The sequence below is a fragment of the Orcinus orca genome, chromosome 13, assembly GCF_937001465.1.
Source record: "Orcinus orca chromosome 13, mOrcOrc1.1, whole genome shotgun sequence".
Lineage (NCBI taxonomy): Eukaryota > Metazoa > Chordata > Mammalia > Artiodactyla > Delphinidae > Orcinus > Orcinus orca.
This window is the reverse complement of record NC_064571.1, coordinates 62,858,012-62,878,109: the sequence shown is the minus strand read 5'-3', so window position 1 is coordinate 62,878,109 and position 20,098 is coordinate 62,858,012. Positions and strand designations below refer to the sequence as shown.

General features: G+C 42.7%; 1 protein-coding gene across 5 annotated transcripts in view; it reads left to right on the top strand.

Moving 5' to 3' along the window:
• The window catches only part of CRIM1 (cysteine rich transmembrane BMP regulator 1), a 207,614-nt gene that overhangs the window by 79,584 nt on the left and 107,932 nt on the right, over window positions 1-20,098 (top strand). For 4 of the 5 annotated variants that reach the window (XM_004265060.4, XM_033419294.2, XM_033419293.2 and 1 more), the window contains exons 3-4: window positions 17,015-17,257; window positions 18,311-18,431. In XM_004265060.4, the coding sequence (XP_004265108.1) occupies window positions 17,015-17,257; window positions 18,311-18,431 (364 nt within the window). The remainder of the gene's footprint in view (window positions 1-17,014; window positions 17,258-18,310; window positions 18,432-20,098) is intronic. The other variant, XM_033419295.2, reaches the window with a different exon arrangement.

The following is a 20,098-nucleotide window of genomic DNA, read 5'->3' as shown; positions in this document are numbered from 1 at the left end:
ACCCCAGCCACCCTGTGACCAGAGGTTGCTCTTCTGACCTTGCTCAGCCATTCCACTTATAAAGGTTACTTTTGGTTTGGTTTGATTTGTATATTTAGCTGAGTTCATGATAAAGTTTTGTGATCAGACTTTTTAAAATTAATTATTTATTTATTTTTGGCTGCGTTGGGTCTTCGTTGCTGCATGTGGGCTTCCTCTGGTTGCGGTGAGCAGGGGCCACTCTTCGTTGCAGTGTGCAGGCTTCTCATTGCGGTGGCTTCTCGTTGCGGAGCACGGGCTCCAGGTGCACGGGCTTCAGTAGCTGAGACACGCGAACTCAGTAGCTGTGGCTCGCGGGCTCTAGAGCGCAGGCTCAGTAGTTGTGGCACATGGGCTTAGTTGCTCTGTGGCATGTGGGATCTTCCCAGACCAGGGCTTGAACCTATGTCCCCTGCATTGGCAGGCGGATTCTTAACCAATGCGCCACCAGGGAAGTCCCTGTGATCAGATTTTTAATCTGGAATCTAAGCAGTCTTAAGTGTTGTGGAAGAGATGAATATCAGACTGCAGACTGAAGGATGAGGAAGCTAGGATGATGATTGTGTGTCTTGGTGGAGCCAGTGTGGGATTCCCCAGTAGACCTGGCTTCTGGCCCTTCCAGGTCGAGTGACCTGGGCAAGTCGCTTGGCTTCTCCAGGCCACTGTTTTCTCTTCTTAACTCTAAGAATTTCTGATGAAGAAAACTTTTCTTCTCCTTTGGCAAGTAAATCCTGTGGATAAACCATTCCCATGGAATGTAAATTGATACAGCCACTATGGAGAACAGTATGGAGGTTCCTTAAAAAACTAAAAATAGAACTACCATATGACCCAGCAATCCCACTGCTGGGCATGTACCCTGAGAAAACCATAATTCAAAAAGAGTCATGTACCACAGTGTTCATTGCAGCACTATTTACAATAGCCAGGACATGGAAGCAACCTAAGTGTCCATCAACAGATGAATGGATAAAGAAGATGTGGCACATATATACAATGGAATATTACTCAGCCATAAAAAGAAACGAAATTGAGTTATTTGTAGTGAGTTGGATGGACCTAGAGACTGTCATACAGAGTGAAGTAAGTCAGAAAGAGAAAAACAAATACCGTATGCTAACACATATATATGGAATCTAAAAAAAAAAAAAGTTCTGAAGAACCTAGGGGCAGGACAGGAATAAAGATGCAGACGTAGAGAATGGACTTGAGGACACAGGGAAGGGGAAGGGGAAGTTGGGACAAAGTGAGAGAGTGGCATGGACATACATACACTACCAAATGTAAAATAGATAGCTAGTGGGAAGCAGCCACATAGCACAGGGAGGTCAGCACCGTGCTTTGTGACCACCTAGAGGGGTGGGATAGGGAGGGTGGGAGGGAGATGCAAGAGGGAGGAGATATGGGGATATATGTATATGTATAGCTGATTCACTTTGTTATAAAGCAGAAACTAACACACCCTTGTAAAGTAATTATACTCCAATAAAGATGTAAAAAAAAAAAATTCCCATGTTTTTATGCAAGAACAAGCCTATTGATTCCTCCGTCAATTAAACCTTCAAATCTCCAATCCATCTTTTTTTTCATACCTTAGTTGTAGAAAGGATTAGATTGATTTGTTGAAAATTCTGAGTTATAGAACATTGCAAAAGAAGCCCAGGCTTTCTGCTTAAAGTTTATATGTATGGAAAATCTAGGCTCACTGATAGCTAAGGGGTTTCTATTTATATATATCTCCTTGCTCTTATTAAAATATACAGCTTACTGCAGTGTGTTATACATGGTAGTTGATTATTAAATATTTGTGGATTTGCTGAATGAATAAGAACGTTCCTGGTACTTTTAACACCTAGATGTGGATCTTTGGTAAGAAGCTCATGTATTGCTTATTTGAGTGTTTCCCAAGTGATTTTTCAGAATGCTTTTTTTTACTTTCATTCTTCAAGGGGCAAGACACTTCCCTTGTTTATACAGTTTACTTTCATTGGAAACTTATTGTTGAGGTTTCTCGTTGTCCTCATGTCCATGTGTCCGTTCCCCTGTTCTCCCACAGATATACAATTTTAACTAGAGATATGGCCGCCCAGAATAAAGACTACATTTCCAGACTCCCTTGCAGGTAGGTGTGGCATGTGACTAAGTCCTGGCCACATAAAGGGAGCAGAAGCAATAATATAACTTCTCACATTCTGCCCTTTAGGGTTGTGACTCCCTTCCACTTTCTTCTCTTCCCACTGGTGGGAAGACTCTTTGGACAAGGGCTAACACAGCAGGTTTTGAAGAGCCAAAAAATAAAAGGAACTTAGGTCCTGAGCAACTTTGTGGAGCCCGGGCCCCATAATACATGTAAATTTAAATTGCATGGCACTCTTATTCCTAACTACCACAAATTCCCAATTACTGGAGTGTGAATTTGTGAGAGTTGCTGCATCATAAACTGCTGTGTCCCCTTTAATTCGTTCTGCTGAGTCTTATTAATGGAATCATTGTGTTCTGTGTTGTATTTGAAAATATTTGGAAATAAGCTGTGTTCCTGAAAGGTGGGAGCAGCCCCAGCACTAAGCACGGTGTTCACTTTGGCAGCAGCCCTACCCTCTCTTCCCATCCAACATATAGGCCTGAGCAGTGTGTCTGCTCTCTCCACGAGCGGCTGTCTGAATTCTGCCTCAGGCCTGAGATGGTAGCTCCATGCGGGTTGCTATTTAATATGGAAGAGGGTGAGATTGGCTAGGACCTCTGTTGTTCAGATCCATCAAGTCCATCTAGTGTATGTCACTATCCTCTTGTACCTAAAGCCAGCTCTACCACATGTCTATATAGAGACAGCCAGAGACAAAGGTAGAGAAATAGCTTGGCCTAGGGGCAGGAGAAAGGGCGGCTGAGCTTACGGGAGACTAAAATTTCCAAACAGATGTGATCTAAAGCAGCGGTACCCAGAGAGCAGCATCAGTAAACTGTGAATTTGTTAGAAATATACATCCTTAGGCCCCAACCCATCTGAACTAAATCAGCAGCTCTGGAGATGAGGTTCACAGTCTGTGCTTTCAAAAGCCCTCTAGCAGGGCTTCCCTGGTGGCGCAGTGGTTGAGAGTGTGCCTGCCGATGCGGGGGCCGCGGGTTCGTGCCCCGGTCCCGGAGGATCCCACATGCCGTGGAGCGGTTGGGCCCGTGAGCCATGGCCGCTGAGCCTGCGCGTCCAGAGCCTGTGCTCCGCAACGGGAGAGGCCGTGGCAGTGAGAGGCCCGCGTACCGCAAAAAAAAAAAAAAAAAAAAGCCCTCTAGCATGTTCAAGTGGGAATCGGGGGTCTAAAGGGTGTTGAAAAGCTGAGAGCGGTAGTTACAATGGCTGTATCCCAATGAGAGTTACCGGGTCCAAAAAAAGCGTGGCTAGAGGAAAAGGACCAGGTGGGGAATGAGGTGAGGAAGCATTCTCTTAAGAGAGAGGAGTAAAGCTGGGATTCATGTGATGCTCCTGTAAGGGGTCTAAATACTGTACATCGTGAGTTTGGTACCAGGAGCCCATCTGGCCTCCTGCTTCTGGTTCAGGAGTATCATTAGCCAGATGTGCAGAAGTGCCTTTGTATCACCCTATGTACAAACTGTGCTTCTTAAATCGCCGGTATTTTTGAAGTGGAAAAAGGTCCTATAAACCCATGCTGACTGCAATGAATAGGGAAGGCTCTTCAGTCACTTACCTCTCAGCCTGGCAGGCTGAGCCCCACCTTAGCCTGGAAGAGGTTTTGAGCCAAGACCTAAGCCCTTTAATGGCTATGAAGAAAAAAAAGTAGAATTTCCATGTAAGGGCTACCAAGAATATAAGTGCCTATTTAATAAATTATTTTTTGAAATGCCTTTTCCATTTTGGTAGTTGAAGTTGGAAAAATGTTTGGAGTACTATAATTATCATTTCTGGGAAAAAATACACACTGCAGTATTTTTGTTTTTGCTGCAGGTCAAGTTGTAGTTCAGGATGGAAAGTAAACACGTCCCTTTGCTCAGCTGCAGCTCACATATTTGTAGTCTCCGGGTGCCCTCTCAGCGGTTGCAGTGGATGAGGGTTTACGCCATGGGTACACAAAGGATACAAAGACAGCATAGAAACGTGGGGCCCTCTCAGGGGCTCGGCCTGGCGCATATCTGATTAGAAAGTTGGTGCTGGAGCCGAAGGAACGGTCAGAAAGGTGGAGAAGCCTTCAGAGAAAGTCATGGGGAGGGAGTGAGGCTGTTCAGAGAGGTGCTGGCCATCAAAGGTGGTCTGCAAGGAAGAGGCAGTTTCTCACCCGGGAGGGCCTTCCTTCATGGTACAGGGGTAAATGTCAGGAGGCCTTTGTTTGGGCGAGGCACTCATTACCATATATGCCATCCCGTCAATCTGGTAGCTTTGTAGGCAGGCCCATCACACATCCTGAATGCAGAAATAGCTGGGAAGACTCTCCAGGGAAAACTACCTGAATAAGGTAGCTTCCTTCCTTCTCTCCAGAGTGAGGACTGGTCTCTCAAAAAGCAGCATTTTAAAAAAAGGAATTAAAGTAAATGGAAGCTGACAGAGAAACGGCACTTGAGCACAACTTTTAGCGTAGTAGGGTGACGATGTGTGCTGGGCATGTTAAGATATGTATGTGATATAGGGCATATTTGTGTGTGTTTCATAGTCATCTTTTTTTAAAATTTATTTTATGTATTTATTTTTGGCTGTGTTGGTTCCTCGTTGCTGTGTGCGGGCTTTCTCTAGTTGTGGAGGGCGGGGGCTACTCTTCGTTGCGGTGCACGGGCTTCTTATTGCGGTGGCTTCTCTTGTTGCGGAGCACGGGCTCTAGGCGCGTGGGCTTCAGCAGTTGTGGCTCGTGGGCTCAGTAGTTGTGGCTCGTGGGCTCTAGAGCTCAGGCTCAGTAGCTGTGGCACACTGGCTCAGTTGCTCTGCGGCATGTGGGATCTTCCCAGACCAGGGCTTGAACCCCTGTCCCCTGCATTGGCAGGCGGATTCTTAACCACTGCACCACCAGGGAAGCCCCTCATAGTCATCTTTACCTTTGTCAATAATAGCAAACATTTAATGATCAGATCTGTGTTCATTATGCCCAGTTCCCATGTTGGGCATTAGGTTTAAAACAAACTGAGAAGGAAAGTGAACTAACAAGAGGGCCTGTGAGTGTCCTCTGTGTGTGTGTGTGTGTGTGTGTGAGTGTGTGTGTGTGTGTGTATGTGTATGTTTATACACACACACATATACATATAAAATGCGTGAAATATTCTTTTACATTTATATAATATTTTGTATATGAAAGAATGTGTATGTTCTTTTAGTCTCCAAACAGACTTGTAGAATAAGTATTTTTATGCCCTGTGTAACACAATGGTATACTGAGTATTCTGAGGTCTGACTCAAAGCACAGACTTTTTCTAATAATTAATGATGGTGATGATAAGAACTACTATCACTTGGGCACTTAGATGTACCAGGCACGGGGCTACTTGCAATATTTATTATCTCACTTGACACTTAAAATAACCCTGAGGCAATTATGACCCAGAGAGGTCAAAAAACTTGCCTGAGATCACACAGCTAGCTGTAGAAGAGCCAAGATTTGAGCATAGTTCTTTCTGGCTCTCAAATCTTTGTGCTAAACCAGTAGCTATACTGACCCCCATGTAAGAGAGATAAAAAGCAACCACTGTTAAATGACAAGTAAGTGTTACAAACAAGTAGTTTATCTTTAGCAAGACAGAAATAAGAAAGGGAGGAAGGGGAAGAAAAAAATAAATGGCCCAAATATTTTTTCACAACTCTCTTTCTGTAATTTTAGCCACACGTTCCCCCCCCCCATAATGTGCAGACCCTCATGAGAACTACCAGTTAGTTGAACAGTAAGAGAGCCTGCTGTTCTTTATGTGCACTGCGACTGTCAGCAAAGACAGAGCAGCAGCCGTGTTCTGCAGACTCTACCCGTCCTTTATTCATCTGCCTTTTATTGTTGATCATTTTAACCGCATAAGTGTAGTCACTTCGAGGAAACTTTGAAGACGTTAGGTCAGCACATAATATTTTTTGGGGTCCTTCTGGAGACTTGAGATCCATATGCCACCTCTGGGACTCAGAAAGTTATTGACAGTATTACTGACAGAACCCCTGGTTTACTGTTCTTTCTTTTTTAAATCATATAAGATCACATTTCCTACTATATTGCTAAAACTCTACAGTGGTAACAAATACTGGAGTTCTAAAAGAAAAAGACTGGCCCCTCCTTTAATGTAACAATCATTTGTTGGTCTTCCTTAGCTGAGCAGAAGCCAAGAGCCCCTGGAACCTGACTGCACAGGAAGGGCTCACAGGGCTTCTGGCTGGAGTATGTTCATAAGTCACCCACAGGGACCAGCCCCTCATTTTATAGATGAGGAACACCAGACCCTTCATTTCACCTCTTTCACATCTGACATTTTAGTACATTTTCTTATATCCATGTCACGATTAAAGAAAGTAACAACCAAGTTAGTAGCAGTATCCTTTCCTCTGTGGAGGAAAACTTGAAGTATGGAAAGTGACCCACCCAAAGACACAGAATCATTCAGCACAATAGAGGCTTTGTTTGTGTTCTATAATGGATGTTGCCTTCCGTTTAAACGCTACCCTGGGGAATGCTTCATTTCTAATGTTTATGCCTCTATGACATTTTCAAGCTGTTACGAAGATTCCTCTTAAGATGTTGCTGAACTGACTATACAAACTTTAGTTCATTTAAGTCTTCATCATCAGTCATTTGTCCCATTCTTTAATAATTTTCATTCTTTTTTTTTTTGGCTGAGTTGGGTTTTCATTGCTGTGTGCCGGCTTTCTCTAGTTGCGGCGAGCAGGGACTACTCTTCGTTGCAGTGCGCGGGCTTCTTATTGCAGTGGCTTCTCTTGTTGCAGAGCACAGGCTCTAGGCACGTGGGCTTCAGTAGTTGTGGCACTCAGGCTCAGTAGTTGTGGCTCGCGGGCTCTGGAGCACAGGCTCAGTAGTTGTGGCACACGGGCTTAGTTGGCTCTGCGGCATGTGGGATCTTCCCGGACCAGGGCTCGAACCCACATCCCCTGCATTGGCAGGCGGATTCTTAACCGCTGTGCCACCAGAGAAGTCCCTTCACTCATTTTTTGTGGGCTTGTGTTTATGGCAAGGAGGGGACACGAGGTTTTCAGAGAAGGCTATAGTTTATTAGGTAAAATTAATCTTTTTGAAACCAATCTTCAGGTCTTTTACATTTATCCAAACTATCCTTAGGCCTTACTTTATTGCCAGATTAAAAAAAAATAAATTCATTGTTACATATTGAAAACTTATTACCGTGTATGAAAACATGAATATAGTTATTTGAATGGCAAATCCTTCTGGGAGTAAACTGAATACATGTTCCTGGTGTGAATTAACAGATGATGAGATAAAATGTCTCTGGACTCAAAATTCTAATAAACTTTCATAAGTCAGGATTTTAAATCCTGGAGGATGCACACAGGTCTCGTTTGGGAGCTAATCTCTCTCCCACTCCCTACTCCCTCTACCCCAGCACCTACCAGAGGCAGATGCTGGACACCCCTTTCAGCTTTTCTCATTTCTCCCAGGAAGATTCCAGAGAACTTGTTGATTCAGATGTCCTAAGATTTAAAGCGGCTTCCGATCCCCTGGGAGTATAGGGGACTGCGGGGGTGGCGGGTGGCTAGAACAGTGAATAAACCCTTACTGTACATTGGAGTCATCAGGGAGACTTTAAGATACTGATGCTGGGGTCCCACTTCTAGTAATTCTGATTTAATTGGTCTGGGATGTATTCTGAGCTTTTGAACTTTTAAAGTTCCTCAGGGGATTCTAATGTGCTGCCAGGGTTGAGAATCAAAATTCTAGCATTGTGGTTCTCAAACGATAGTATGCATGAAAAATCTCCCGGAGGATTTGTTCAAGCACAGACTCCTGGGCCCCACCCTCAGAGTTTCTGATTCTGCAGGTCTGATGTGGGCCTTAGAGTTGCCTCTCTAGCAGGTTCCCAGGAAATGGCTGATGTGCTGGTCCACGGACTGCTGTTTGAGAACCACCAACCTAGAGCAGTTTGTCTCATCTGGGAATCTTGCTAAAATGCAGATTCTGATTCAGTAGGCTTGGCATGGGGTCTACGCTTCTGCAGCTCCAACAGGCTCCCGGCGGATACTGATGCTGATGTGGCCAGTCCAGCAAAGCTCTAATGGAAAGCATCGTTTCAACCCAATTCAGTAACATCCTGCCTAGAAAAGATGTGTGGTCTGTGAGATTCCTGGAGGTACCATGGGCTCAGCATACAGCTTGGACCACTTGGAGGCAGGCAGAGATCTGGAGGGCTTAGTGCTGCTTTGGCATTTGGCCAGCTGCCGTTTGCCAGGATGTTTGAACATGCCCCTGGTGAAGCTCTGTTGTCAGTAGAGAACTTCATTGTAAAGATTCCCATTTTGCTTGAAGGAGTAACACAGTGGTCCTCAACCCCAATCACACAATAGAATCACCTAGGGAGCTATAGAAACAGATATTAATTCCCAGGCTCCTTCCCCAGAAATTCTGCTATAATTGATTGGAGGTGGAATCCAGACAGTGGCATTCTTAAAAGCTTTGTAAGTGATCTTAACGCACAGCCAGGGTTGAGAACCACTGAGTTCAAGGATCGCATGTTGTGGTCTTACAGATCATTTAATTATTTTTCTTTATATTGGGCTAATTTATATCCCACTCTGGTACAAACTAACTAGGTTTTGGAAAACAATTTAATGTGACATGTTTAACAAACCACCAGGGAAAGGCTCTATGTAGATGCCATCACTGTTAAATCCTAAATTCAGAGTAAAAGAAAGTGCTGGGAAAGTACAGCTGGTGTTTCCGAACAAGCTGAAATATGAAATATTTCTGGGACTGCATCAACAAGCCTAATTTTTTCCCCTCGGGGTTATGGTTGTGTGGAACAAGTCTTCACCACGAAGCTTGCCAAAAAAGGTTATGATAAAATCATGGAATGTGAATGAAAAGAATTCACAGTGTAACTTTAAAGGAGTCAGCCTCTAAATTTAAAAATGCAGGGATGACATGTGTCTTGCACTTGTAGTAGAAGTCTTCAGAACCAAATAGTGCTGGGTATAAGAGAGCTCCTCCTTTACGTTTGTATGGCCAAGAAGCAAATGAGATGGGGAGGATGGCCAACCAGAAAGTGATGAGGACACAGCCGAAGACCCTGAACCTCTTTATCTTTGCAAATGACTTTATAAAAAATTTGTTTTTGTCTGCGTTGGGTCTTCGTTGCTGTGCGCAGATTTTCTCTAGTTGTGGAGAGTGGGGGCTACTCTTTGTTGCGGCGTGCAGGCTTCTCATTGCTGTGCCGTCACTTCTTGCAGAGCACGGGCTCTAGGCGCGTGGGCTTCAGTAGTCGCAGCACACGGGCTCAGCAGTTGTGGCTCACGGGCTCTAGAGCACATGCTCAGTAGTTGTGGTACACGGGCTTAGTTGCTCCGCAGCATGTGGGACCTTCCCGGGCCAGGGCTCGAACCCGTGTCCCCTGTATTGGCAAGCCGATTTTTCACCTCTATGCCACCAGGGAAGTCCCTGCAAATGACTTTTGCATTCTATACTTGAGCAAAAATGTAGCCATTGACTCAACATACAAATACCAGGAAAGCTGAAGTTACTTTTGCTCTTGGCATTGTGGACTAGTGTGAAGTTCGTGCTTTGGACGCTCTGCCACTTACTTTGTGACCTTGGCCAAGTTTCCTCATCTGCCAAGTAGCAATGCCGATTTCGTCTCTTTCACACAGGAGTGGGAAGGGGTGTGAGCACGAGGTGAGGCATGGCACCTCACGGAGAAGGTGCCTAGCTGGTAGATATTCCTTCACTGCTCTAGCATGATCACGAGAATTGAATCCTTAATAAGAAACACCATCCAGCAAAATGTTTTTCTTATAAGTCTTTTCTGGTATTTTTTACCTGTGAATTATACTAATTCAGATTTCTTCTTAACAATCGTGAGACAAATATTTTCTGTGTGGCGAGTAGGTTTGTTCTTGCCTCGGAGACTTTATTCTTGCTGTTTCCTGCATCTGGGACACCCTTGCCCTGCAGTTTGCCTGCCTTCCCCCTTCTTTCATTCAGGTCTCCGTGCAGGTGCCATGTCCTCAAGAGAGACCTGCGTCACCCGCCTGGCCAGTGCATTACAGTTGTATTGTCAATTCTGCTTCAAAGAATTTGTCGCCGTCTGGCATTATGCTGTGTAGTTCTTTGTTTATTATGTAACTCCTCTAGAATGGTAAATCCAAGAAGGCAAGCAAGGACTTTGTTTTATTCCCTGCTCCAGGCCCTGTGCCTAGAATCCTTGGCACATGGAACTCATTCAGTAGATATGTGCTGAATGAATGGGGGAAGGAAGGATTCATAGATTGCATCTCAGCTGGTACCATGAGGTGTATCTCCCAGGACCACCTAGTGGCCACTGTGATACCCTAGGCTGATGCCATAGCTACTGCAAGACTTCAGATTCTAAAGGAGTGAGGTTTTAAAGGAGGGAGATTACCAGAGTAAGGTATGGGGAAAACAGTGATCCCAGACTCTTCTCCTCTTAACTCTATGTTCTATCTGCTAAATTCTGTGATATTAGTTCTAATCCAAATTTGGGTTCCCTTAAAATAGCTCCATAGTTGGAACTCCCAAGAATGGTCTCAGAATGATGATGGGTTGCCCGTGTGCATGTATATTGTATACGTGAGAATTGGGATAGATTTCAGCAAAGCACAGAGTACCCAGCAGCACTGACTTTGTATTTGCCTTTCTAAATTTACTGGTCCATTTTATGTGACCTGTTTTTCCATTAATAAGTGTGCAGCATATCTGCTGTTATTATTTTATTTATTTATTTTTTTTGCGGTACGCGGGCCTCTCACTGTTGTGGCCTCTCCCGTTGCGGAGCACAGGCTCCAGACGCTCAGGCTCAGCGGCCATGGCTCACGGGCCTAGCTGCTCCACAGCATGTGGGATCCTCCCAGACTGGGGCACGAACCCGTGTCCCCTGCATCGGCAGGCGGACTCTCAACCACTGTGCCACCAGGGAAGCCCTGCTGTTATTTTTAAATGGCCATTTTAAGAGGTTTTGAAAGAGGAAGAATGCTTCAGTGTCAGATGTGGGAGACTCTACAGAAATTAAATAGCTAGAATGAGAATCTGGCAGTATAATTTTTCTTTTTTTTTTCTTTTTCCATTTAGTAGTTTTTCATTCGTCTTTGGTTTTCTTTAAATCTGTGTTTAAAGCAGAAAACCCTTGAATGCATTTGCTGCTTGTAGATCATGATTTTACTTTTCCTGTTGACATATGGACCTGGAAAAAGTCTACAACTGGCCAAGATGCAGGTTAAAGTGACTAGGATTGATACAGACTTGCCATTATTATTGTAAAGTCCCTTTAATACTGGGTGACCCTGTCAATATTTTGAGGCTAACCTCTTAAAGAGAGATAATTAATATGATGAAACTAGCTTATTTCCCTTAATTACCTCTATTGCAAGTGATCCTGTCACTTTAGTCTTTCTATATCTGGGGCAGTTGTTTTTTGTTTTTTTTTTTAAGATGCCAGTTGCAAAGGGGCAACCAGACTGAAGAGGTTGTTAATTAAGTTAAGTACTATATATAGACTTGTTAGACATCATAGGGGAAGAGTTAGGAGAGGCTTCTCTTCAAATGGATAAAATTTAAAATTCAGAGGTAATGTCAGAAAAGCCTTCTAAATGATAGAAAATATATGGTGTGTCTGTAGTTTTCTCCTTATTTTCTCCATGGAAGAGAGATGGAGTAGAGACACAGATGAATAAATGAAATCGACTGCGAGAATTATTTAGAAACAGGCTGAGAAAGAAGGTTTTAGAAAAACAATTCCTGATGCTATGGTAACCATAGTTGGGTTCAAGTGACAGGCTGCTGATGGGGGAAGGGAAGGATGCTGGGTGAGTGTTCTAGATAATCTGTTGAAAAGTGAATAGAGAGTAGAATGAAGAGGCGAATAAAGCTAAGACACTTAACGATTACAAAATAATAAAAAAGATTTAGATCTTAGAAATCTAAATTCTTTGAAAGCATCACTTTACAATTTGCCAAGTCAGTATAACAGGCTTGAATCTTCTGCCTGCTAGTCATGAACTTAACAACACATCCTTGAAAAATTAAAGTAAAAACTGTTAGAAATATGAGGAGAAGTTGCTGGTTCATAGTGGGAGATTTTTTATAGATCCTTCTTGGAAATCAGGTAAAAAATGTAAGATGTAAGTGAGCTGAATGTCATAATTAAGCTTGATTTAATAGATTTGCAAGTTTGGATTCAATAAACAGAGAATACATGTCCTTTCCAAATACTTGTGTATTCAAAAAGTTGGCCATAGGCCACATGTACATACATGCATGCCAAAAAAACAAAAACAAAAGATAAACTCAAGAAATTAACAGAAGTAGAAAATTGTATAGCCTACATTTTCTGGCAACAGGGCAGTGAAACTATAAATTAAACTGAAAAGGAAAGCCAAGGAGAAAGAAAGGAAAAAGGAAAGCCATGCAGAAATTTATTAGCACTGTCCTAAAAAGTCCTTAGTTAAAGAAGAGATCAAAACTGAATTAGAAATGAGTTACATTGAGAGTAGTACGTATCAAAAATTAGAATATAACCAAAGCAATATTTGGCTAAAGTATTAAAATCATAATTAAAGTTTTTCACACTTCTGAGAAAGTAGAAGAGAAAGTGAACTAAGCATCAATTTTAAACCTAGAGAAAAGCAATTTTTAGCAATATTTGGCTAAAGTATTAAAATCATAATTAAAGTTATTCACACTTCTGAGAAAGTGAACTAAGCATCAATTTTAAACCTAGAGAAAAGCCAGGTAAACAATCTGAAAGACAAGGAAGAGATTCAAAAACTTGAGAGAACCCATGAACACATAAACCACAAAAAAGAAAGCTTGCTCCATAAAGCCTGAAATGAATTTGTAACTCTAGATGAATGAGGTATTTCTTAATGTGTATATTTCTTAATATATATAAATGTTATATATATTTCTAATATATGTTAGTATAGATAATTCTAAAAAAGGTGGAACACCTGAATAATCTAATAACCAACAAAGAAATCTGTCCTTTCCTCCTTTAAAAATATACTGAGTTCAGATAGGTTCATGAGTTATATGAAAACATCAAAGAATAGATAATTCCTATGGTATATGAACTGCTTCATAGCCGAGAAAGAGGTAGAATGATAAACAGGTCATTGAAAAAGTTAGTATAACTCTGGAACTAAGACCAGATGAGGCCAGCACACACACACGAAAAGAGAGAGCTCCGGGCTAATATTACTCAAGCTTATTAATCTAAAAATCTTAAAATGTTAGGAAGTCACACCCAGCTGGATCTTTAGAAAGAGGGTTTATTCTAAGAAAACGAGGCTGGTTTAAAATCTACTAATTGATTATATCAGTAAATTAAAGGGAAAGCCGATATGAATCTTGAGAAAAGTTGAAAAAGCATTTATAAGATTTAATCCTCTTATGTGGTACCTTATGTGGTACCTTATGCCACGTGTGTTACTAAGGCAGGTCTTCAGAAGTAAATAAATCTCTCAGGGCTTGAGCTGCAAAATACATATCAGTCAGTGACAATGTTGGGACTGTTAAAAGAAACTTAAAGAGCAGAATAACTAGGAAGATCTAATATGTTGGGTTTTAATGAAAACATCTTTCTTTGAAGCTTATGTTTTAAAAATCTGATCATACATACCAAATATTTTCTAGAATGAGAATGTAATAGAATGTGATACAGAATAAGTTAATTACAGCACATTAACAAGAGCAGAAATTAAGTTCTGTTTGCAGTTAAAGTCATAGCACTCTTATTAATTATGAGACCATGTGTTTGTGTTTGACAGATAAGAGATCTACTCAGTGTGCTTTACACACTCCATCACCCATACAGCCACGATTTGCTTTCTCCTCCTCAGCTCTTTGATTTGTTCTGCCCACGCTGATGGGGATCCAGGAGTGGAATTCCTCTTAATTGTGTTCTCTTCTGAAGACAGTTGCTTGGGCTTGTAATATGAAAATTGGATATATGTATCCTCTGTATATCCTGCTGCAGCCACACTGGCCTCTTGCTCCTCTTGGGACGTGCAGGAGTGCAGTAGCTGTGCCCTCTGCTGGGATGCTCTTCTCCCAAGTATCTCCATGGCCCACCCTTCACTCCTTCAAATCTGTTCAAACATCAGCTTCCCAGTGATGCCTGTTCCAACCAAATTGTTTTTTGTTTGTCTGTTTGTTTGTTTTTTAATTTATCTTTGGCTGTGTTGGGTCTTCATTCCTATGCTCAGGCTTTCTCTAGTTGCAGCGAGCAGGGGCTACTCTTCATTGCAGTTTGCGGGCTTCTCATTGCAGTGGATTCTCTTGTTGCAGAGCACAGGCTCTAGGTGCGCGGGCTTCAGTAGTTGTGGCACGCAGGCTCAGTAGTTGTGGCACACGGGCTTAGTTGCTCTATGGCATGTGGGATCTTCCCAGACCAGGGCTCGAACCTGTGTCCCCTGCATTGGCAGGTGGGTTCTTAACCACTGTGCCACCAGGGAAGTCCCCCGACCAAATTGTAACTGCCCCCCACTTCTTCCATGCACTCTAATTCCCTCTTGCTCTGTTCTATTCCCCCACCCAGCACTTATCACCCTCTGCTACTATATAGTTTGCTTATTTATAATATTTATTGTTTATTTTATATCACCCTCCAGTGCATTGTAAACTGTATAAGGGCCAGGATCTATGTTTGTTTTCCTTGTGGTGTATCCCAGGCTGCTGGAACAGCAGGCACTCAAGAAATATTTTTTAATGAATTTACTAGAACTATGAGTATGAAGGCTCTCCTGTGCTATCTTTTGATTAGACAAGAAATAGTTACACAAGGAAGATGGATGGTGAAATGAAAGATACAGCAATCAAGGTAGAAATGACCTGAGGGACACTTGATTTTGGAAATACACCTACTTTTGCAATATAAAGAGCTAAGTGGACTGGAAGTAAGGAAGCTTGGATTCTTGCTTTAATTTTACCACTGACCTTAGACACATCGCTTGAATTCTTGGGCCTCAGGTTCTTTATCTACAAAATAGACTAAAATTTTTAGTTTAGAAGGCTGAACTAGGAGACCTCTTGTATCTAACCCTGCTTTGTGCTTCTTTGTGGATTTTACTTTAGGAAAGACAGAGCTTATGAACGTACCCCAATACGACATGGCATTATTTTCACCCAACATTTTCCGAACTCTTTCCACTCAAGGTCATGAGGCCATGATGATGTGCTTTTGGTTTATTTCAGACTTCTCTTTTCTTTTTTTTTTTTTGAGTTTAAAAAGGTATTATTATAAAATAAAGGTATCTTTATTTTAAAAAATAGTGATAAAATATGCATAATGTAAAACTTGTCATCTTCAGTATATTTAAGTGAAGGCATATTAATGCCACAGTTCAGTGGCATTAAGTACATTCACATTGTTTGTGCAACCATCACCACCATCCATCTCCAGAACGTTTTTTTTTCTCACACACACACACACACACACACACACACACACACACACACACACTATATTTTATTTTTACAAGAGATAAATAGACTGACACCAAGCATTGTAAATGGATGACCACAACAAAAGCAACAATGATTGCAATTACCAAACACGAAACACACTCATGCTATGTCATAATATTGACATTCAGTCCAGTAATCCTCCACAGTAACAGCTCCTTTACTTTGCAGTGAAAATTGATTTGTATATTTTTTGCCTCTGAGTCCTTGTGGGATTTTTTTTTTATTCAAACAGAAAGTCACAAAAATTATAATCATCCTCATCAGTTCACTCAGTCCCATGTAATTAATTTTTTTTTCATCTTGATCTTTTGTTAGCACTTTTATGAATTCATCAGTTTTCCATTAGAGTTTTGAAAATGCTTCTTCATTTGCTTCAGCACTATAGTCAGTTACCAGAAACCTGTACTTGTCAGAGTCTTTTCCATGAATTCCTTGAAGATGAAACCCTTTTATAGGAACATTTTTGCAAAAGCATCAGAGTACACCCAGAACTGTCGGTAAATGACAAAAGACTTAAAAATGACCACGGTTAAAGATTTGATGACAGTTCATAATAATGCAATTGACAAGGGCCTAATGTGGCTATAAGTTTCTTAAAAGCTTAAACCAAGAAACTGAGCTATGGACTGGGGCTCCAGAAGCTAGGGCTTTGCTTGATTTATTTTTCTTATCTGTAAAATGGAAGTGCAGCAATAGGTTGGTGACATAATACTGTAGAAAGGAGAATGAGGTACATTTGATGGATTTCTGCTAGGGATAGAAACACACCAGATGCCATTTCGGGAAATTACATGGGAATTTGGCCTCAATATCCATCTTGCTAAAGCTTTCATATCATCTTAATCTGTTCATCTCCTCAAATTTCAGAGCTTGGAGGTCGAGTTCCTCCGTGGTGACTGTCATGCATCTTGTCTTCAGTCCCCAAAGCAGCCATTAGGTATTTGTGGGCCTGTTTTGGTGTTTAAATGTACACTGTTTTCAAAGAACGGCCCTTAAAACTCCTCTTAAACTTAAAGATCTTTCCACTGGTCAGTGACTGAGTCCGGTTTTCAGAGTCTCTGCGTCACATAGGCATCTTCCCTCCGCCTTTCTTCACCTGGTCTATGTGCTGGACATGGATTGTTCAACACAAGGGAGGGGACGGGCCGATGGAGAAGGCAGCTTCCACCTCTTGCTCTGGTGTCATGAGCAGGTCACAGGAAAGATTTCCATGGGCGGCTTAGCTGTGTTTGAGGGTTCTCACCAGATTTCTGTCCCTTCTGTACTCTTTGTTAGTTAGTCTATCATCAGGGCTGCCTGCACTTATGGGGAAAGTGCCCCATGCTGCCCCTGGGCCTGTGCTAAACTCTTTCTCTCCCATTTAGAAGAGAAGCCAGATTGCTCCAAGGCCCGCTGTGAAGTCCAGTTCTCTCCGCGTTGTCCTGAAGACTCCGTTCTGATCGAGGGTTATGCGCCCCCCGGGGAGTGCTGCCCCCTCCCCAGCCGCTGCGTGTGCGACCCCGCGGGCTGCCTGCGGAAAGTCTGCCAGCCAGGATACCTGAACATACTTGTGTCCAAAGCCTCAGGGAAGCCGGGAGAGTGCTGTGACCTCTATGAGTGCAAACCAGGTATGCACGGGCTTGGTCCCAGCAGCCTCGCTGCTTTGCATCAGAGGGCAGCAGCAGCCAGCCTTCCCCCGCCCCCCACCCCACCCTGGCCACTTGACAGTGGGACGCTGCAAACTTGCTACTCTGGGCTAACAGCAGCCTGGCTTCTGCCCTCCAGTCAGAGAACCAGATAATCCACTGGTACAGAAGTGCCTTCAGAGAGGGACCCTGTCTTTTTCTCTTCTTCTTTTTTCTTCCTTCAAAGTATGCTTGATGGGGGCCGTAGGGTTAAAACTTATGGTACTGTGGTTGCCTGCTTCATTCCCCCAGAGGAGGTCGTCGTCCTCATTTGCAGATATATCTGTCACTTTAAAGTATTACATTTAAAAACAATCATCATACATAAAACAAAGTTATTTTTAGATAAATATATGCATCAAAATGCCAGACATTTTATAATGAAATACTCAGCCCCAGTCTTCCTCCTTGCCAGCTCCCCACCATCCGTCTGTTAGCTTTATAGCATGTGCTAAGTCATCTTTGACTGTTAACTCAACTTCTTTGCAACATTTGTTTTGTAGTCATGTCCCAGCTGTTTCTGGATCTATGGTATTTCTAACATCTCTGTTCTTGTGGCTGCGTTTCTGATGTGGTCTGTGAATAGGTCTGGACTGCAGAGGTTTCCTCTTCCAAAGTTTCTAACCATGGGTCAGATTTTTTTTAACTGCTTGGTAAATGCTCAAGCCAAGCAAGCCCTTGTTCGTCTCTTGAGCTGTTTCATCAGAAATGCCTTGGGCTGGTCGTCACCATCCCCAGAACCACCACTGGTTTAACTCTCTGTCTTTCTCTGTGTCTGCATCTTAACTCTTCAGTGTCTTGTTCCCTTCTTTTCTTGAACAGAAGATTGGGGTCATATTACAGTTCTCTAACGTTGATGGAAATGAAAATGCCAGTGCTAAGACAGGGTTTCCAGGAAGCAAGGAGACTACAAAAATTTGAAGAGCCAGTGTTTCGTTTGGGGACTCAAAATGCAAGGAAACGTAACGGTGAATGGTGCCTCTGTTTGCCCCCCAGTTTTCAGCGTGGACTGCAGCACTGTGGAGTGTCCCTCCGTTCAGCAGGCCGTGTGCCCCCTGGACAGCTATGAAACTCAAGTCAGACTCACAGCGGACGGTTGCTGCACCCTGCCAACAAGGTCGGTCCGTCATTCGTTTTTTACGCTTTCTCCTCTGTCCTGTGTGTTAGCATCACGAAAGGCACGGTTTCAGGCATGCCGTTTGTTTTCTCCAAGGGTCAGAGAACCCTAATATCCTCCTGTTTCTATGGAGAAATCACTGAACGGTTACTATGACTTGGTAGTTCCATGTATCGTTCCTGGGGCCAAAGTCAACTGTCCTCAGGTTAAGTCCCTAATCCTTAGAGGTTCCTCAGGTTGGGGTGCCTGTGCACTTTTGCAGGCTGCAAACTAAACAGGCACGTGTGTCCCTCAGTCTGGAGCCGGGGAGGCAGCAAGGTATCGATCCATAGTGGGCATGTCATTTTATCCTGTGCAGTGAATCTTACAGGTGTTTAACCATTGTTTCCAACGGGGTGAAACACTGCATCCGTCATAGAATTGCTCCCCAGGGATCCTTGACGTTTGCAATCACACCTCTACCCAGACCTATAACTTGCTGAGGCAACAAGGAGTTTAAATTCCTATAATGCTTTCTGGAGGAACAAGCACATCTCTCTTTGGCTTGATGGGGAAAAAGCTGCTGTCAGTTTAGTCTTAGTAGCCGGACATCCCCTTAACCCTGCAGGGCCAGACTTACTCCAGAACGCAAGGGTCCCCAGGCCCCCCATCCTTGACAGTCTTCATAGCACCACCGTAGAGCTGGTACTTTGTGCTTTGCTTTGGGAAAGACCGTGCTTGGAATCATGGGGTTTACGTTCTATTTCCCCTGTTGAGTGCCCTCCCCTCTTCCCTACCAGGTCCTCCCCTCCATATTTCCCAGGTCACTAAGTCATGATTTTGACTAAGCCATCTCATTTCTTTGAACTTTTGCTTTACATTTAATATCCAGAGTTAACATGGTACCTTCCTTAACCCCATATCTATGCTCTCTCTCCCTCAGTCCCTGTGCCAGGCACTTAGCATCTGTGTTTGTTGCATGAGTAATTGTGATTAAACAAATAGTTTGCTAAGGTAGGAATGTGTATGGTCTGTAGTTAAGGAAAGTATCAGTCATTTGTCCATGATTGAAGTAGACATCCAGAGTTTGTTCTGATAACTACTTTTTTCTTCTTCCTTCTCTTAAAACATGTTAATTCTTTGACATTTACTAGCTATTGTTGTGTCAGAAACCGTAGGATTCTCTCAGACATATTTTACAGGACTTGCCCTATCCTTTATAGTGCATCATAAAACAGGTGCAGAAATTTTTGTGAAGGTAACATACAGTGGCGTAGCACTTTCTTACGACACTACGTTGTGATAATTTATGTGAAGATGTTTGGAAAGGGTTGAAGTATTGTGCAAACATAAGGTATTACTAATCAGTAAAGGAGGAAAATGGAGTATTACTAACAGTGACAGATGTCCCTTCAAGGTCTTCATGAAAAGGAAGGTGGCACATGATATTAAGACCATCTAATTAATCAAAACTAAGCCAGTTGTCAATTAACAAGACCTTTAGAGAGCAAAAGGGACATTTCTCAATTCACCGTTATAAATGTAACGTAGCACCATTTGTATGTAGGAGGCACAGCAGGCTATTTTTTTCACTCTAAGGGGTCGAAATGGATAGAAGCAACAGGAAGACATACTTAATTTCAATTTAAGGGAAAAAAATTTCTTACAACTAATGATGTACAGTCATG